The sequence below is a fragment of the Balearica regulorum genome, chromosome 25 (assembly GCF_011004875.1).
Source record: "Balearica regulorum gibbericeps isolate bBalReg1 chromosome 25, bBalReg1.pri, whole genome shotgun sequence".
In the NCBI taxonomy this organism is placed as follows: domain Eukaryota; kingdom Metazoa; phylum Chordata; class Aves; order Gruiformes; family Gruidae; genus Balearica; species Balearica regulorum.
In genome coordinates this window covers 4,322,506-4,336,559 of record NC_046208.1, presented here as the reverse complement: position 1 = coordinate 4,336,559, position 14,054 = coordinate 4,322,506, and the positions used below count along the sequence as shown (strand labels likewise).

The window sequence follows — 14,054 nt, the reverse complement described above, 5'->3', positions numbered from 1 at the left end:
GGGCGGAGTCGCTGTGCCGCCGGAAGGGGCGGGGCGCCGCCGGAAGGGGAGGGGTCAGAGCGCACGCGCGGCCGGTGGTGGAGCGGTCGGTGGCGGCAGCAGCAGCGCAGGCCCGGGCCGGCCCACACACACACCCCCCCCCCCCGGCCGGCAGCGTCCCGCAGGCCCCACCGCCATGCCCAAGGCCCGGCGGGCGCGGGGCTCCGGCCCCGGCCCCATGTTGCCGCTGGCCGAGCAGATCCTGCGGGAGGCGGCCCCGCGGCCCACGGCGCGGGGGAAGCGGCGCGGCGGCCAGGCCGAGGAGGAGGAGGAGGGCGGCGGCGGCGGCGGGGAGGAGGGCTATGTGGACGCGCGGCTGTCCCGGCGCATCCTGGAGCAGGCACGGCGGCAGCAGGAGGAGCTGGAGGCCGAGCACGGCCCCGGCGCGCCCGCCGCCCCCAAGCAGCGCAGCACGGCGCTGGGTGAGCCCCCGGTTCGCCCCCGGCCCGCCCCCGGGCGTCGAGGGTGCGAGGCCCCGGGCTCAGCCAGCGCCGCTCCCCCGCAGGCCCGGCGGTGCGCGGCCCCGGCTCGGACTCGGAGGACGATGAGGAGTGGCCTTCGCTCGAGGCGGCGGCGGGCCGGAGCGGGGAGTGCTGCGGGGAGGTGGCGGTGGACCCCGAGGACGAGAAGGCCATCGAGATGTTCATGAACAAGAACCCGCCGCTGAGGTGAGGACGCGGCAGGAGAAGGGGCCGGCACAGGGCAGAGGTTGGCGCTTGCCCGCACGGCCCCTGAGCCGGCCCCTCCTGCGCTGGCCCCAGGCGCACGCTGGCGGACATCATCATGGAGAAGATCACGGAGAAGCAGACCGAGGTGGAGACGGCGCTGTCGGAGATCTCGGGCTGCCCCATGCCCCAGCTCGATCCCCGCGTCCTGGAGGTCTACAGGGGCGTCAGAGAGGTGAGGCCAAAGCAGCTCTGCCCCAGGCCCAGCGAACGCCACGCTGAGCCCCACAGCCCCTGTGCCCGCTCTCCCCTTCCTCCCTCCGCACAGGCGCTTCTGTGGATTAACCGTATCGGTCGCTGAAGGGCCCAGAGAGGGTCTGAGCGACGATCTCCTGAGCGCTGTGCTCGCGATGAGCCTGGGACCGTCCTTTCTGAGGACCTGGGATGGTCCTTTCTCACCAGAGATGCTAAGGGAGGGGACGACTTTCTCACGGTCACAAGACAAGTCCCGCAGCGCTGCCGTCAGTGCGCACGTGTCAGGGCCTGGCCTGTATCCATGTCTTTTAAGGTGCTGTCCAAATACAGGAGCGGGAAACTCCCCAAGGCATTTAAAATCATTCCTGCCTTGTCCAACTGGGAGCAGATCCTCTACATCACAGAGCCGGAGACATGGACAGCAGCAGCCATGTACCAAGCCACCAGGTGAGATCATCTCTGGGAGCTGCTGACGTGGGATTTCTTGCTTTTTCTTTCTATAACTGGAAGCAGATTTACAAAATACCAACCTGTGCCCCGCTTGGCCTCCTTTCTCCACACCTCACTTTGTGCTTTGCTTTCCCAGGATATTTTCATCTAACCTGAAAGAGAGGATGGCCCAGCGGTTCTACAACCTGGTGCTGCTGCCACGGGTCAGGGATGATATCAGCGAGTATAAGCGCCTCAATTTTCACCTCTACATGGCTTTGAAGAAGGCTCTGTTCAAGCCAGCAGCCTGGTTCAAAGGTAGGGCCTCCCTGCAGGGCTGCCGTTCCTACCTGGCACCCTCTCGCCATCTGGGAAGCTCTGCAGGGGCACGTGTTGCACGCCGCTGCCCAGTGTGACAGCACACTGTCCCGTGTGGCGCGGCCCTGGGGGCTCAGGGAGGAGGGAGAGATGCAAAAGAGACGCAGGGAGTCCCCTCGCTGGACGAGGCGGCTTCCAGAGCCCCAGGGCCCGTTTGTAGCGTTCAGGGCGGAAGGGCGATGAGCTCCGTAGGCTTTGGCAGGTGCTGCCAGCGAGTGCTGGCAGGTATTTGGGTTCTTTTGGAGACTGATGGCAGGTTACGAACTGTCTCGGGTCTGATCTCAGTTTCGTCTGGCAACCTGAGGGTGTTTGGGGCTACTTGCGTGGCAGGGAGGTGCTGTGACCCCTGTAACAGCTGCTGGGGGAGCTGTTATTTCCTGGGGTCAGATGTGTCCTGGGATAGGAGAAGGGGCTGAGCCCCGCGTCCCGCAGCTCTGCCTGCCGCGGTTGAGACTCTTCCCCCTCCACAGGGATCCTCATCCCCCTGTGCGAGTCAGGGACCTGCACGCTGCGGGAGGCCATCATCATCGGCAGCATCCTCACCAAGTGCTCCATCCCCGTGCTCCACTCCAGGTAAGGCGCTGGGAGGCCGTGGGGTGGAGAGGTTCTCCCTTAGGGACACCAGTGCAACGCCTCGGCTCTGTCCCTCGGCACCTCGGACCTGGGGGGGCTGAGAGATTCAAGACTCAGCGCCGGGTTTGTCATCCTTGTACCTGGTACCCCATGGCTCCTGCCTGTCCTGCCCTCACCTCGGTGCTCCCTCCATCCTGCAGCGCGGCCATGCTGAAGATCGCTGAGATGCAGTACAGCGGCGCCAACAGCATTTTCCTACGGCTGCTCATCGACAAGAAGTACGCCCTGCCCTTCCGCGTGGTGGATGCCCTCGTCTTCCACTTCCTGGCCTTCCGCACGGACCAGCGGGTGCTGCCCGTGCTGTGGCACCAGAGCTTCCTGGCCTTTGCCCAGCGCTACAAGGAGGACCTCTCCTCGGAGCAGAAGGAGGCTTTGCTCGAGCTACTCAAGTTCCACAGCCATCCGCAGATCTCGCAGGAGATCCGGAGAGAGCTGGTGAACTCCAAGACGCGGGATGTGGAGGGGCAGCAGCCCGTGGCCATGGAGTGAGCAGGGAAAAGCTGCTGGATGCAGTTGGGAGCCCGGTGCGTGAGCGAAGCTGTGGGGAGGCGTGCGGGGAATCCAGCCCGGGGTCCTGCTGCTGCAGCGGGTGCTGGGGACAGGCTGTGCCCGTAGAGCTGGGCCGTGCTCCCTGCGCTGCTTGTCACGGGGCAGGGCAGCCCCTGTCCCACCCGGGAGGCTTTGGCCTATTCCTGTACTGGAAAATAAAACCCGAGCCGTGCCTGTCGGTCAGGCTTTGCCCCACAGCCACACCTCTCTGTGGTCGCGTCCTTGCCCCGTGTCCCCCCAGCACCTTGTCCTGTCCCCAGCAGGTGGCAGAGCAAAGCCACCAGCCCCGGGGTTCTCGCAGAGCTGCCGATCGAGTCTGCGCTGCCGGTGCGAAGGGAGCAGGGGAGCCCTGTGCACCTCCTCTTCCCTCCTGTGCCCAGAGCGGCCCCTGCGTGGTTGGGCAAAGAGGGGACAGGCGTGGGACCCCCAGAGCCCCAAACCACTCTCAGGGAAAAGAAACCCTCCTGGTGGTGCTTGGGGGGTCTCCCTAGGGCTGGGTTCTCACCATCACCTCCTTGGGCCCGAGCTGGGATGGCACAGGGAGCGTGTGCGCGGCCGTGGGCAGAGGCGAGGGCAGGAGTAGCACCACAGTGCCAGCAGCCTGCCTGCCTGGTACTGCTCCCACCACCCCCCTGCCCCCAAAAGGTGTGCCACTCCCTTCCCCAGGGATTTTCCCAAAACACTCACTTCCCTGGCTGCCCCCTGGGTACCCCTCCGCTCAGACAGGCTGGGGAAGCTGCGGGGCCGTGGTCCTCAGCTGGCCATCGAGGCCGCGTGCCTGGCCTGCTCGCGGCAGCCTGCCCACGCACACGTGCCACCTCTGCTGGAAAACCCAGCGGGGGCTTTTCCCCCCCTGCGTCCCACGAGGCGCCGCGCTTACCCCGGGGAATTGCCGACGTGGTGCTGCGAGGTTTGGGCGTTGTACCTGGCCGTGCCCCTGCAACCAGCACGCCGTCCCGCTGGTGCAGCCCGTGGAGAAAAGCCTCGCAACTTCCTGCGGCAGCAGCACATCTGCCTCCTGTCTGCTTCCCTACGAGTTCACACCTTCTCCTGTGACAGCAGCAGGAGCCACATGAAGTGGAGCAGCTTGCAAAGCCCGGCCACCCAGACTGGTTGCACACCACAGCACCTTTTCCTTGGCTTCCTGATTTTTTATCTCCTTTCTTCAAAGAAGCCAGAAGCTGATGAGCACAAGCGATAGCCCGGGCTCACACAGCGCATCCAGCATGCTCTCGCCTGAGCTGCTGCAGCGCCGATCGGCAAGAGGGAAGCTTCAAAGCTGCCGGGGGCGTGAAGTCGCTGTCTCCTCTCCAGCAGCTGCTCTGCAGGCAGGCTCCTTGCCTGCAGGAAAGTGTTCGCTTCCACATTCATCCACCGCCAACCCTGAGCTGCCCCAGGCCCTCGGGGAGCGCATCGCAGCCCTCGGCCGCTGCAGCATCTCCCCTCCACCTCTCAGTGGTTTTGGAGGTGGCCGGTGGTGTCCTGCCTGCCCGCTCCCCGCTTCATCCTGCTCTTGCGTGCCCAGGAAACACAGGGCTGGAGCCTCCAGAGCAGCCCGAGGGGATCCCCCAGCTGCTGGGGTCCCACCCCAGAGGGATTTGGGGCAGAGGCAGGAGCTCTGTGAGGGAAGGACAGCGCAGGGCGGACTGCAAAGGGGAACCCTGGAGGCCTTCAGACTTGTTTAAAATACTTTATTGCAACATTATACGATCCTGATTCTCCCAGCAGTGGGACTCTTGCCTGTGAACATCAAACCAGTTTACTCTTAAATTAAAACTCATTTATATATAAAAAAAAATTTTGTACAGACAGGCCCTGTGCACCCCCAGCCCCCCCTGCTAGCAGGAGTCAGTGGCAGATAGCTCTTCTTGACAGATCAGGCTAGTGAAGGAACAGCAGCCCCATCTTTTTCCACCCGGTAAGACTTTTGTTTCTAGTAGCATCCAAAATAAGATTTCTACCTCCTTTTCCACGTCCCTCACAGGAGAACAGCCGCCACCGATCCACGTGTCCAGAGGTGACCAAGCAGCAGCAGTCTGCCTCCCCTCCCTGCAGAATCGCTGTGGCTTCTGGTTAATACAATTCTACTATTTGATGGTTTTTCTCTTTAAAAAGCAGCATTATTTTTTTTTTAAAAACACTTTTTATAAAAACTAAAAGAATCAACAACAATACAAAAATGCAATTGCTTTTCAACTCAAGTGCGCAGCAAGTTTTCCACCCTATAAGGAGACAAGTCGGACCCATATATGCAACACAGCCCCGTCCTGAACGCGCTCCGAGATCCCTGCCTTGGAGGAGCAAAAATGCGTTTCAGACTATAGCAGCACATTCAAATGTATTTCTTAAAACCTAGGCTGATGTCTAAGCTACCTAAAAAACCAACCAGCTTCCAGGTGAGAGTCTCCCATTGCCCATGGAGCTAGGGAAGGGGAAGAAGGGTGAAGGCACTCATTCGGACGGAGAAGCGACCGGCATCCAGGCCAAGGAACTGCAAAGTCTTCCTCCCTCCTCGTTTCCCAGCGATTAATAAATTAAGCAGCCTCAGTGGAGCAGCGGAAAGCCAAGGGGATTGCGCCCAACCGCAGGCTGGAGGCAGCTCCCTGAGGCAAGGGCTTCTCTCCTGCTGTCCACGCGGATGGGGAGCACGTCCCCCAAGCAAGCCGAAAACCCGCAAATCCCAAATCCAACGGCAACAAGGAACAAGCCACACGGGTTCCTCCAAGCAGAAGCAGCCACGTCGCCCCCCAGGAGCCGCAGCAATCTGGCACGAAGCAATTGGGACCGAAGGCTCCCTCCTCCCCGATGCTCTTGTGAGGCGCGTGGGCCCGTAGCACCCCCACCCGGGGAGGGAGGTGGGGGGGGCTATAAGGATTTTGGTCATGTAGGCCAGAGCGAGAGGGTCACTGTCCACCACCGATGGCCCACGCAGGGCTGGAAGTCGTCTTGGTGAACACCCCCAAGGAGATGGTGAACACCCCCAAGGAGATGGTGAACAGCGGCCAGCTGGGCTATGAGGAACACAAACTGAGAAACATTTTACAACTTCATTTCGTCCTGCTCCCCCTCCCCAGCTATTCTTGTGTCCTGCCAGCATGAAAACGGTCGCTTCACCCCGGCCACCTGCAGCAGCGAGCTCTGGCTGCCCGCTCCGACGGACGAGCTCCCAGCGAGCGGAACAAATCCTCAGCGGGCATCTGATGGAGGGGCCTGACGGATGGGATGGGGGGCGGGGGGGGGGAATGCAGCGACCTGTCGGCGTCCAGGGTGAGGTCCGACTGCAGCGGGGCTGGGTGGCTCTCGGGAAGGGGAGGCTGGTCACAGGTTGACGTCCGTGACGTCTGTCGGCGTGCTGGTGGGCTGGCTGGCCGAGTAAGCAGCAGTCTTGGCAGCGCTGTATTCCTTTTGGCTTTGGGACACCTGTTTCAGGCTCTCGGCTAAGGCTGCCTCAATCTGCTCCTGACAGGCTTTCAGGCAGTCCTGCGGGAGAGGGAGCAAGACAAGAGGCCTCAGTTCTCGGCTGCTCAGAGGTGGGAGCCTTATAAATAGCTCTGAGCAGCTGCTGGGCTCCATCTCTGGCCCCTGGAGCATCTAAACACACAAGACAAAGCAGCCTTTCTCCGACAAGGGAGATCTCCAGCTCTCTGCTTTAGGCCCATCCCCAGGAGAAGCCCCACGCTCTGGTTGTCTTCTCCCCACCTCCTCGCTCGACCATGTTGTTGAGGAACGGACATCGTGCCCGTTGGAGCTCGTGCCTGGATGCAGCGTGTGATCTCAGCATCGCGGCAGTCAACTGCCGCTGACGACCGAAGGAGTAGAGCAGAACAGCTCTGCGCAGGCTGGTATCAACCTTTACAACCCAAACCTCCCAGATCCGCGAGCGATGGCCGGCGTGCAGCAGCACGGGTGTGTGGGGACCGTGGAGCCCCCCCAACCCAGGTCTCCCGGAGCTCGGCATGGTCCTGCATCTTCACAGTGAGCCACCCGCTGCAGAGACGCTGCACACAGCTCTGCCTCCTCCTGTCCCTGCCCGTGTCCAAGCCAGGACAAAGCGAATCCCCGCTGGGTGCCCTGCCGATGCACGCTGCAGCACTTTGGGGATCTCCGAGGCAGCTGGACCCAACCCTCCCAGACCCAGCCGCCACGTGTTCCCTACAATGCTACGCACCATCGACGCTGGGTCATTACGAGACCGATGCTGCGGCCACGTAGCTTCTCACAAGGCTTTTACCCTCCTGCTGTCCCCCCAGGGAGTCCCGTGGGATTCACCTGCACCTCCCCGGGGCCCAGGAAGCGCAGCGCCGGGGACACACCAGCCCCACAAACAGGAAGGTGCAGGGGACTGCAAGCAGCAGCATATCGCTTGTAATAAAAGCAACCCCCCCCCCCCCACCCTCCGTTTTCTCCCCACACAAGCTGAAAAGAGAGAAGAAAACTCCTCTGCTTTGACACCAGAGCACCACGGTGCACCAAGAGCCACGGGAGGCATCGCCGTCAGGCGCACCCCAGCCTGGCTCCCGCAAGAGCCGAGGGGTAAGAGGTGGCATTTCGCACCTTGGGGCCGGAGCCGAGCTGGATGCCGCGGGGCCACACGCTCACTGGATATTGTCACACCCCGAAATCTCTTACCAGGAATCCACCGCCGGTTCTTAGAAACTGACAGAGGATGTGGCGAGCAAAAATAGCAACGCCCACCTCCCCTTCCCCACGCCGCTTCCCGTCAGCGCGGGGCCTCCAGCGCGCCCGCAGCCCCAAGGCGAGCTCACTGCAGGGCCTTGTGCCGTGGCCAGCCCGTCCCTGGGCTCTCCACAACTGGGCTCTCCATTGGCAGTTTCGGCAGAGATGCTAAAAGGTGGCTTGGCCAGAGGCAGCCAGGCTCCTTCGCTGGCTGGCGAAGCCTCGGGGGCCGCCCAAGAGGCGGCTCGGCTCGCCCCAGCCTGCACATACCCTACTCTGCGGGGCAGCCGTGCCATGGGGCTCTGGGTCAGACACTCAGTGGGGCTGATCCTGCTCCACACGGGATGAGGACTGGTCCAGAGTGGCTCCAAGCGCTGCCACAGCCAACAATGAGCCAGCCTCAGCGCAGCAGTGCAGGTCCGGCCGGCCATGGAGCTGGCACAGCCCTGCACCACCGTACCCCGCCGTCCCCACAGACTCCCCGCACCCCCAGCACTGCCCGGCTGAGCCTCACTCTTCCCAGTGCAGAGCCAAAGGGGAAACCGAGTCACAGCCTGGGGACACTGCGAGGCCAGGTTCAGGGAGAAGCATCAACACTACAGACTCAGCGGGAGGCTGAGGCTGGGTGCTTCCCCCGGGAGCCCTGCAATGCTGCGGACACATCCCCAGGGCTTCCTGCTGCTCCAGGAGCTGCTGTGGTCCTGCCTGGGCAGGGGCTGTGTGTGCAGCACCTCGCACTCGGAGAGGCTGTGGGGCAGAAGGGATGCTCCCTCCAGGTGGAGGGGGGAGAGGAGCAGGCTGGAGGGTAGCAGAGATGTGCTGGGTCCGTTTCGGCTCCCCTGCCTCGGTGGTGCCCTCTCTGCTTCCCACCTGTTCCCTCTACCAGCCCCAACCCAGAGCAGGTTTCACCCCCTGCCCCATTCACCGCAGCAGCTTGAGAGCAGCTGGCTGCACTGATTCTCTCTTTAAAAAGGCTCCGGCAAACAAAAAAAAATAAATTAAAGCCGCACAAATAGATCCTGCCCCGTCCCCTCCCTGCCTGGACAAAGCCTCATCGCAGCCTCCCACCCGCTGCGGCATCGGCACCTCTTCCAATTCCCGGCACTGCTGTCAGGGGACTGTAACTAACCCCGCGCCCGGCTGCCAGCATTAGCGCTCGGGCAGAAGAAAAGATCAAAAGAGGCCCCTGGCAGAAGAAAGGCTCCCGATTGCTTCGCTGCAGCAGGAGAGACCTGGAAACGGGGAGCGGGACAGGGTCCCCATCCCCATTCAAAGGGCGGCGGAGGGGCGGACAGACGCCCCTCACTGTCCCGACATCCCTGGCAAAGCCGCTGTGCCAGCATCCTGAAACGCTTTGTGCCCCTGACCCCCTTCCCACCCCAGTCTGGGCACCTGCAACCAGACACCAGCGGAGGTTAGCAGATGCTGAGCCCGGCTTCTCCCTCCACCCCATCCCGCCGTGTCAACCTGATCCCGCTAACACCTGCCCGTGCAGGGAACAGCCGTTCCCCTTTGTGCTGCTCTTCAAAGGCTCCTGAGCTTGCCCCGCTCTGCGCACGCATGGCCACGGGACTGACCAAGGGTGCTGCGTTTAGGGATGCTCACTTATCTCTAGGCGCTCCTCAGACCTCAAGGTCAGCATCATTCTGAACAACCTAATTTCTTCCCCCTCTAAGAGGAGCGAGCAGCAGAAAGAGGAAGGTTTCCACCAGATCCAGCAGCAAAACCGCTTTGCTCTTCCCCTGTGAACACTCACCACCTCCGTGCCGGTGATGCTAGCCAGCAGCTCGGTGATCGCCTCACCGGTGAAATCGTTCACGGAGACCATCAGGCCATGGATCGCTGCGCCAATACTGCCTGTCGCAATCATGGAGGGGGGGTACATGGCAAAAGTGTAGTCTAGAGCCGGGACAGGGGCACAAAAAGAAGTAGTCGTTAGCCAGGATTTGTGTGGTAAGTTCTTGGGACTGAGATCTCCGGGGAAAACTAGAGAGGGCCAGGCAGAGAGGTCTCTCCAGCTTAGCGGAGAGAAATGGGGATGAAGCAATGGGAAAGAGGCTGAGCATCAGAGCAGCAAGCTTCATTAAGCTATTTCCCTGGGCCTGTCTCACCAGAAGAAGTCCTGAAGATGAGGTTGCTGTAGTGACTTTGAGGCTAACAAAAGCTCAGATTCAACCCCACTTTTACCCTGGATGCCCTCCCAGTCGCAGCCTGTGCGGCAAGAGGGGTGGCACGGCAGCTTGCTCTCTCCTAGCATCTTCCAGGCACCCACTAAGACCCCCTAGGACCATTACCCCACTTTCTCAGGGATGGAAAACACATCATGGAGCAGCAAAATGCTCCCCAGAGAGCCAGGGTGTTGGAGATCAGCCCCAGGTCACCCAGCAAGCCTGGCTCAAGCCCAGGCTATCCCACTCCAGCGGGACCCAGCACCCACCTGTGGCACACAGGGCGATGAAGGTCTGTGCGTGTTTCTTCACCAGCTCCATCTTGTCCTTTGGCAGCGGGAGGTGATAGAGGATGTGAGCCAAGAAATCGTTTGCTATCACCGAGACCAGGTCCCACTTTAGCTTCTCCAGGACTAGAACCTCCCAGTCCTGCAGAGTCAGACAGACAGACAGACGGACAGCACGTTATTCAGCGGGGCCAGGCCAGGCAAAAAACACTCACTAGATTCAAGGGCAGATAAAGCCAGCGCTTGGGGAAGGGACAGTAGAACAGTACAATCCATGAGAAAGGGAAGAAAAGAGGGCACGTCCCTGCTCTGTGACTACAGCACAAATCCAGCCTTGAGCTGTGCAAAGCCTGGAGTAAAGATCAGAAGAGGAAGCGATAAATCTGGTTCTTCTTTGGACAACGGTGCAGTCGGATTAGTCTTTGACACTCCTCTGCTTTGCAAGGCTGCTGCCACAGCCCACAGAGGAGAATCCAGAGCGAGGAGCAGCAGGCACGCCATTCCCATATTCCTTCTCCACTCCCCAAAGGAGAGGCTGACGTCCAGGCTCCCAGGGCCAATCCAGCTTGGGACTAACGCCATTACAACAAAGGGAACACAGCAGCTCAGCTCTCTGCGTGCCCCTGGGGGCCAGCCAGCGTGTGGACTCCCTCCTGCGGTAGCTCCTTGGCCACAGGAGGCCACAGCTGCTCTGCCAGCCCCTTTGCACAACAAGTTGAAGCAAGGGAAGGCGAGGGAAACGGCTCAGCTTTGAGGGCTGCATCCAGACAGCCCAAGCTCCTGTTTGAGATCTTCAACCCCGAGAGAGCTCGGGGGCTGTGACTAGGTGCTGAGGTCTTCAGCCCAACAGCAAACACTGGGCACACAGGCTACGGAAGAGGTCCCAGGCTGGGCACCAGCATGTTGGCAGACCCTCCCCTATTCATCATGCTGCTTCTCTGCCACGAGAGCCTCCAGCCGTGCTCAGCGGAGCATCCCCAGCAGCTTCTCTGGGGAAGAGCCTCTAAACAGCCACACTAACGCCCACCTCTCCCACTGACATACAGCAACGGCTCCCTGGTGCTTCCCAGTGACATGCCAGGTGGCTGCACGTCCCCCACGTTGTGGGGCTCTCTCTGAGCACCTAACAGAGATTTCTGTAACACCTTCCATGAGCCAGTCTCCATGCAAACTGCAAGTTGGGAACAGATGGTGGGAAGGCCAGGTGCCCCCCACAGATTTCAGCCGGAGCCTGGGCTGCTCCTCTCGTCTGCTCAGCCTCCTGCAGGCTCTTCCAGCTCTGGAAATTGGTCCTAACACCGACAAGGAAACCAACGTGCAGAGCAGCCATGGGCAAGCACTTGGCAGAGTCATCACCCAACGAGTCCTCGTGTTACCAGGTGGTACCACCCATCCAAGGTACAAGCCAGGGGAGCCCCACGATTAGAGCCTCAGCACGGAATTTGGGACCCCTGCATTCGGTTCCCCACTCCGCCATCAACATCAAGGTCTATATGTCACCTTGCTAGAGTAGCGGTTGAATCAAACTCAGAGGCAGCACGTATCCTGGTCTCACTGGGCCGGGTGGCTTTGATGTTATGTCTGGGTATGACCATGCCAGCGCGAGAGCGGCGTCTTCCCAGGATCGTCTCCCTTCCCATCCCAGCAGGGATGTCACGGGCAGCCCGCACCCCTCTGCACAGAAGATGCCCCCGTGTCCCTCCTCCCTGCTAGCGGAGGGTGACAGTGGCCTTGCCCAGGTTTGGGAGGACAGGGCTGAATTGGGATTTGTATCGGGTATCTCCATTTCAGGGCCTAGTCCGACCCAGCAGAATATCTATTCTTTTTCCAAATTGTCTAGAATTACAAGGTCAATGCTGCCCAGACGTGCCAAAGGGCTGCCGGAACAGATGGATTTGAAGAAGTGAGATTTTTTCATAAGGGTAGATCTGCATTTTATCTCTTTTTTTTTTTTTTTTTAACCCCACTCTTTCCCCTTACAAAACAATACCAGTTTTGAGTTGCTTCAGTGAGCAGCATTGCTCAACCTGCTCCAAACCCCCTACGAGGCCAAATTTGCCATTTCACAGCCTGTACTTTTCCAGCCAGAAAGCAGTGCTTTGCTAAGCACACGCTCGCTAGTCTCCCATATGGATGGCCAGCCTACTACTCTATTTTTTTAAGCCAAATCCACAGGATAAATGCAAGAAGAAACTTAGCAGTGAGCTCCAGAGCCCGAGGATCGCAGCACAGGTCACTGAGGGTGCCTGGTTCAACAGGAGGATTGGAACAGGCTTGGGTAGAAGAAAAAACAGGTAGTGCTGCTCACTGGTGAAACTGCAGCAGCACAGCAAGGTGACACAAGGAAAGAGCCTCTGGAGATGGAGAACTCTGTGTGACGTCCCTACCTGTGGCTCACCTGGGACCCACCACGGGCAGCGGGCTGGGAAAGCCGTCTGCGTGCTCGTGCATCAGCCCAGTTTCTTGGGAAGGGGCACAGGGCGCTGCTGACACCTTCGGCGGTCGCTGCCCCGGGCGGGAGGCTGAGGCAGCTCCAGCCTGACTCCTCCACTGAGCCGGGAGCGTGGCCCTTCTGCGGAGCCAGGGAGAAGGTCAAAAGGAGGACCTGGAGATGGCTGCTCGTGAAGCAAACCCGAAAGGGATCACTACACCTGAGGGGACTCCTGAGCACACAGGGGACACCAGCCCAGCATCACCCGGGCTCTTGCTCCTTGCCTTTCCTCCCAGAGCTGCAAGCCAGCTATGGGAGTCACCAGAGGCACAGGACATCCACAGTGGTGTGGCAGAGAGCCCGTCCCTGCTGGGACACGTTTTTGTCCTCAGAAGAAGATCCAGGGCGCAGACCAGCTCAGCCACAAGACCTCACCTGGGACAAGCTGGCTCCCGCCACACCAGGACTGGTCCGGGACAACAGCCTGTCCGTTTGCAATGCACAAAAGTAGCTCTTTTCCAGCTACTGCAGAGCTTCGTCATTTTCTTAAAAACCTTGTTACAAAAGGCCTGATCCCGAGACCCAGCCGGCACTCGAGATGCCAGCTGAAGGCGACAGGCGCCAAGGACTGTCACCAGCTCGCAGGATTTAGCTCAGGGAAGCCTCTCTCCTGCCAAACCACCCCGCTCCTCACTTCTCTCCTGCTAACCCTGGGGACTTCCTGCTCTCAGAGCAGCATGTCAGAATCTCTGAATCACTTTATCTGTGGAAGAAGCAGAACAAAAGGCTGCAAGAGATAGGCAAGCAGGTCTGCAACAGCAGCACCGCTCTATAGCAAACATCCTTTTCCTGGCATTTTGTTTTGCACCTAATTGAATCAGTCTCTGCCTGGCTAATGAAAGAGAGGAAGAAAGTGGAAAATGTTCCTTTGTTTCTCCAGCTTGCGGAGGAGCCCACTCTCGTCGTGGAAGGTCTGCAAGCTGCCAGCGCTGCCCACCGAGCATCCCATTGCCGGGAATGCATCAGGTCTCCCTTCTGCAAGATCCCCCCAGGGCAGAGATCCCCCACACTCGGCCAGCACCTCTCGGGGTGGAAATTGCACAGCAGCTGAACTCCCCCTTGGCAAGCTTGCTCCCTTGATCTCTCCTGGCTGCATCCCACAAAAAAAGAAAGAAAAAAAAAAAAAGAAGGAAAGAAAGCAGTGACCATTTCCCATTGCCTCCCCTGCTCTGACAAGGTGATCCCAGAGCACGGTCATGTTGCAGCCCCAAGCCCCTGGTTGCTGCCTCCGTACTCTCCAAGACAGACCCGAGTCCAGAAGCAGAGACCATTTCACTCAAATTGTAGGTCTGCAAATGCAGACTGGGATGCGACAAGTCACATCAGCTTCTCTTCATGTAGTGACAGTTATTCTGTACATCAAGCTCTACCCTCAGCGACACCCACACGCCCACTGTGCCTACAAGGAGTCTGTGTAAACCTATCTGGTGAGGCTGCACAGGGAGCAGAGCGCCCAGCTCCTCTCTGCAGCAGCCCCGTCTGC

At 60.1% G+C, this 14,054-nt stretch overlaps 2 protein-coding genes across 5 annotated transcripts in view; one reads left to right on the top strand and one right to left on the bottom strand.

Moving 5' to 3' along the window:
• The first annotated feature begins 40 nt into the window (after positions 1-40).
• Positions 41-3,145, top strand: BYSL (bystin like). Its single transcript, XM_075775853.1, has 7 exons — positions 41-461; positions 545-707; positions 801-939; positions 1,273-1,406; positions 1,546-1,706; positions 2,237-2,339; positions 2,540-3,145. The coding sequence occupies exons 1-7, from the start codon at positions 176-178 to the stop codon at positions 2,886-2,888; spliced, it is 1,335 nt and encodes a 444-aa protein (XP_075631968.1). The 5' UTR covers positions 41-175; the 3' UTR covers positions 2,889-3,145.
• Positions 3,146-4,624: 1,479 nt separating this feature from the next.
• Positions 4,625-14,054, bottom strand: part of CCND3 (cyclin D3) — a 46,966-nt gene continuing 37,536 nt past the window's right edge. For all 4 annotated transcript variants that reach the window (XM_075776253.1, XM_075776255.1, XM_075776252.1 and 1 more), the window contains 3 exons: positions 10,063-10,222; positions 9,382-9,524; positions 4,625-6,428 (listed from right to left, as the gene is read on the bottom strand). In XM_075776253.1, coding sequence (XP_075632368.1) covers positions 6,267-6,428; positions 9,382-9,524; positions 10,063-10,222 — 465 coding nt within the window. In that variant the 3' untranslated portion in view covers positions 4,625-6,266. The remainder of the gene's footprint in view (positions 6,429-9,381; positions 9,525-10,062; positions 10,223-14,054) is intronic.

Coding starts and splice junctions, on each gene's coding strand:
- BYSL (XM_075775853.1), top strand. CDS start 176: ATGCCCAAGGCCCGGCGGGCGCGGGGCTCCGGCCCCGGCCCCATGTTG. Junction 1,407..1,545: donor GCCATGTACCAAGCCACCAG/GTGAGATCATCT, acceptor TTGCTTTCCCAG/GATATTTTCATCTAACCTGA. Junction 2,340..2,539: donor ATCCCCGTGCTCCACTCCAG/GTAAGGCGCTGG, acceptor TCCATCCTGCAG/CGCGGCCATGCTGAAGATCG.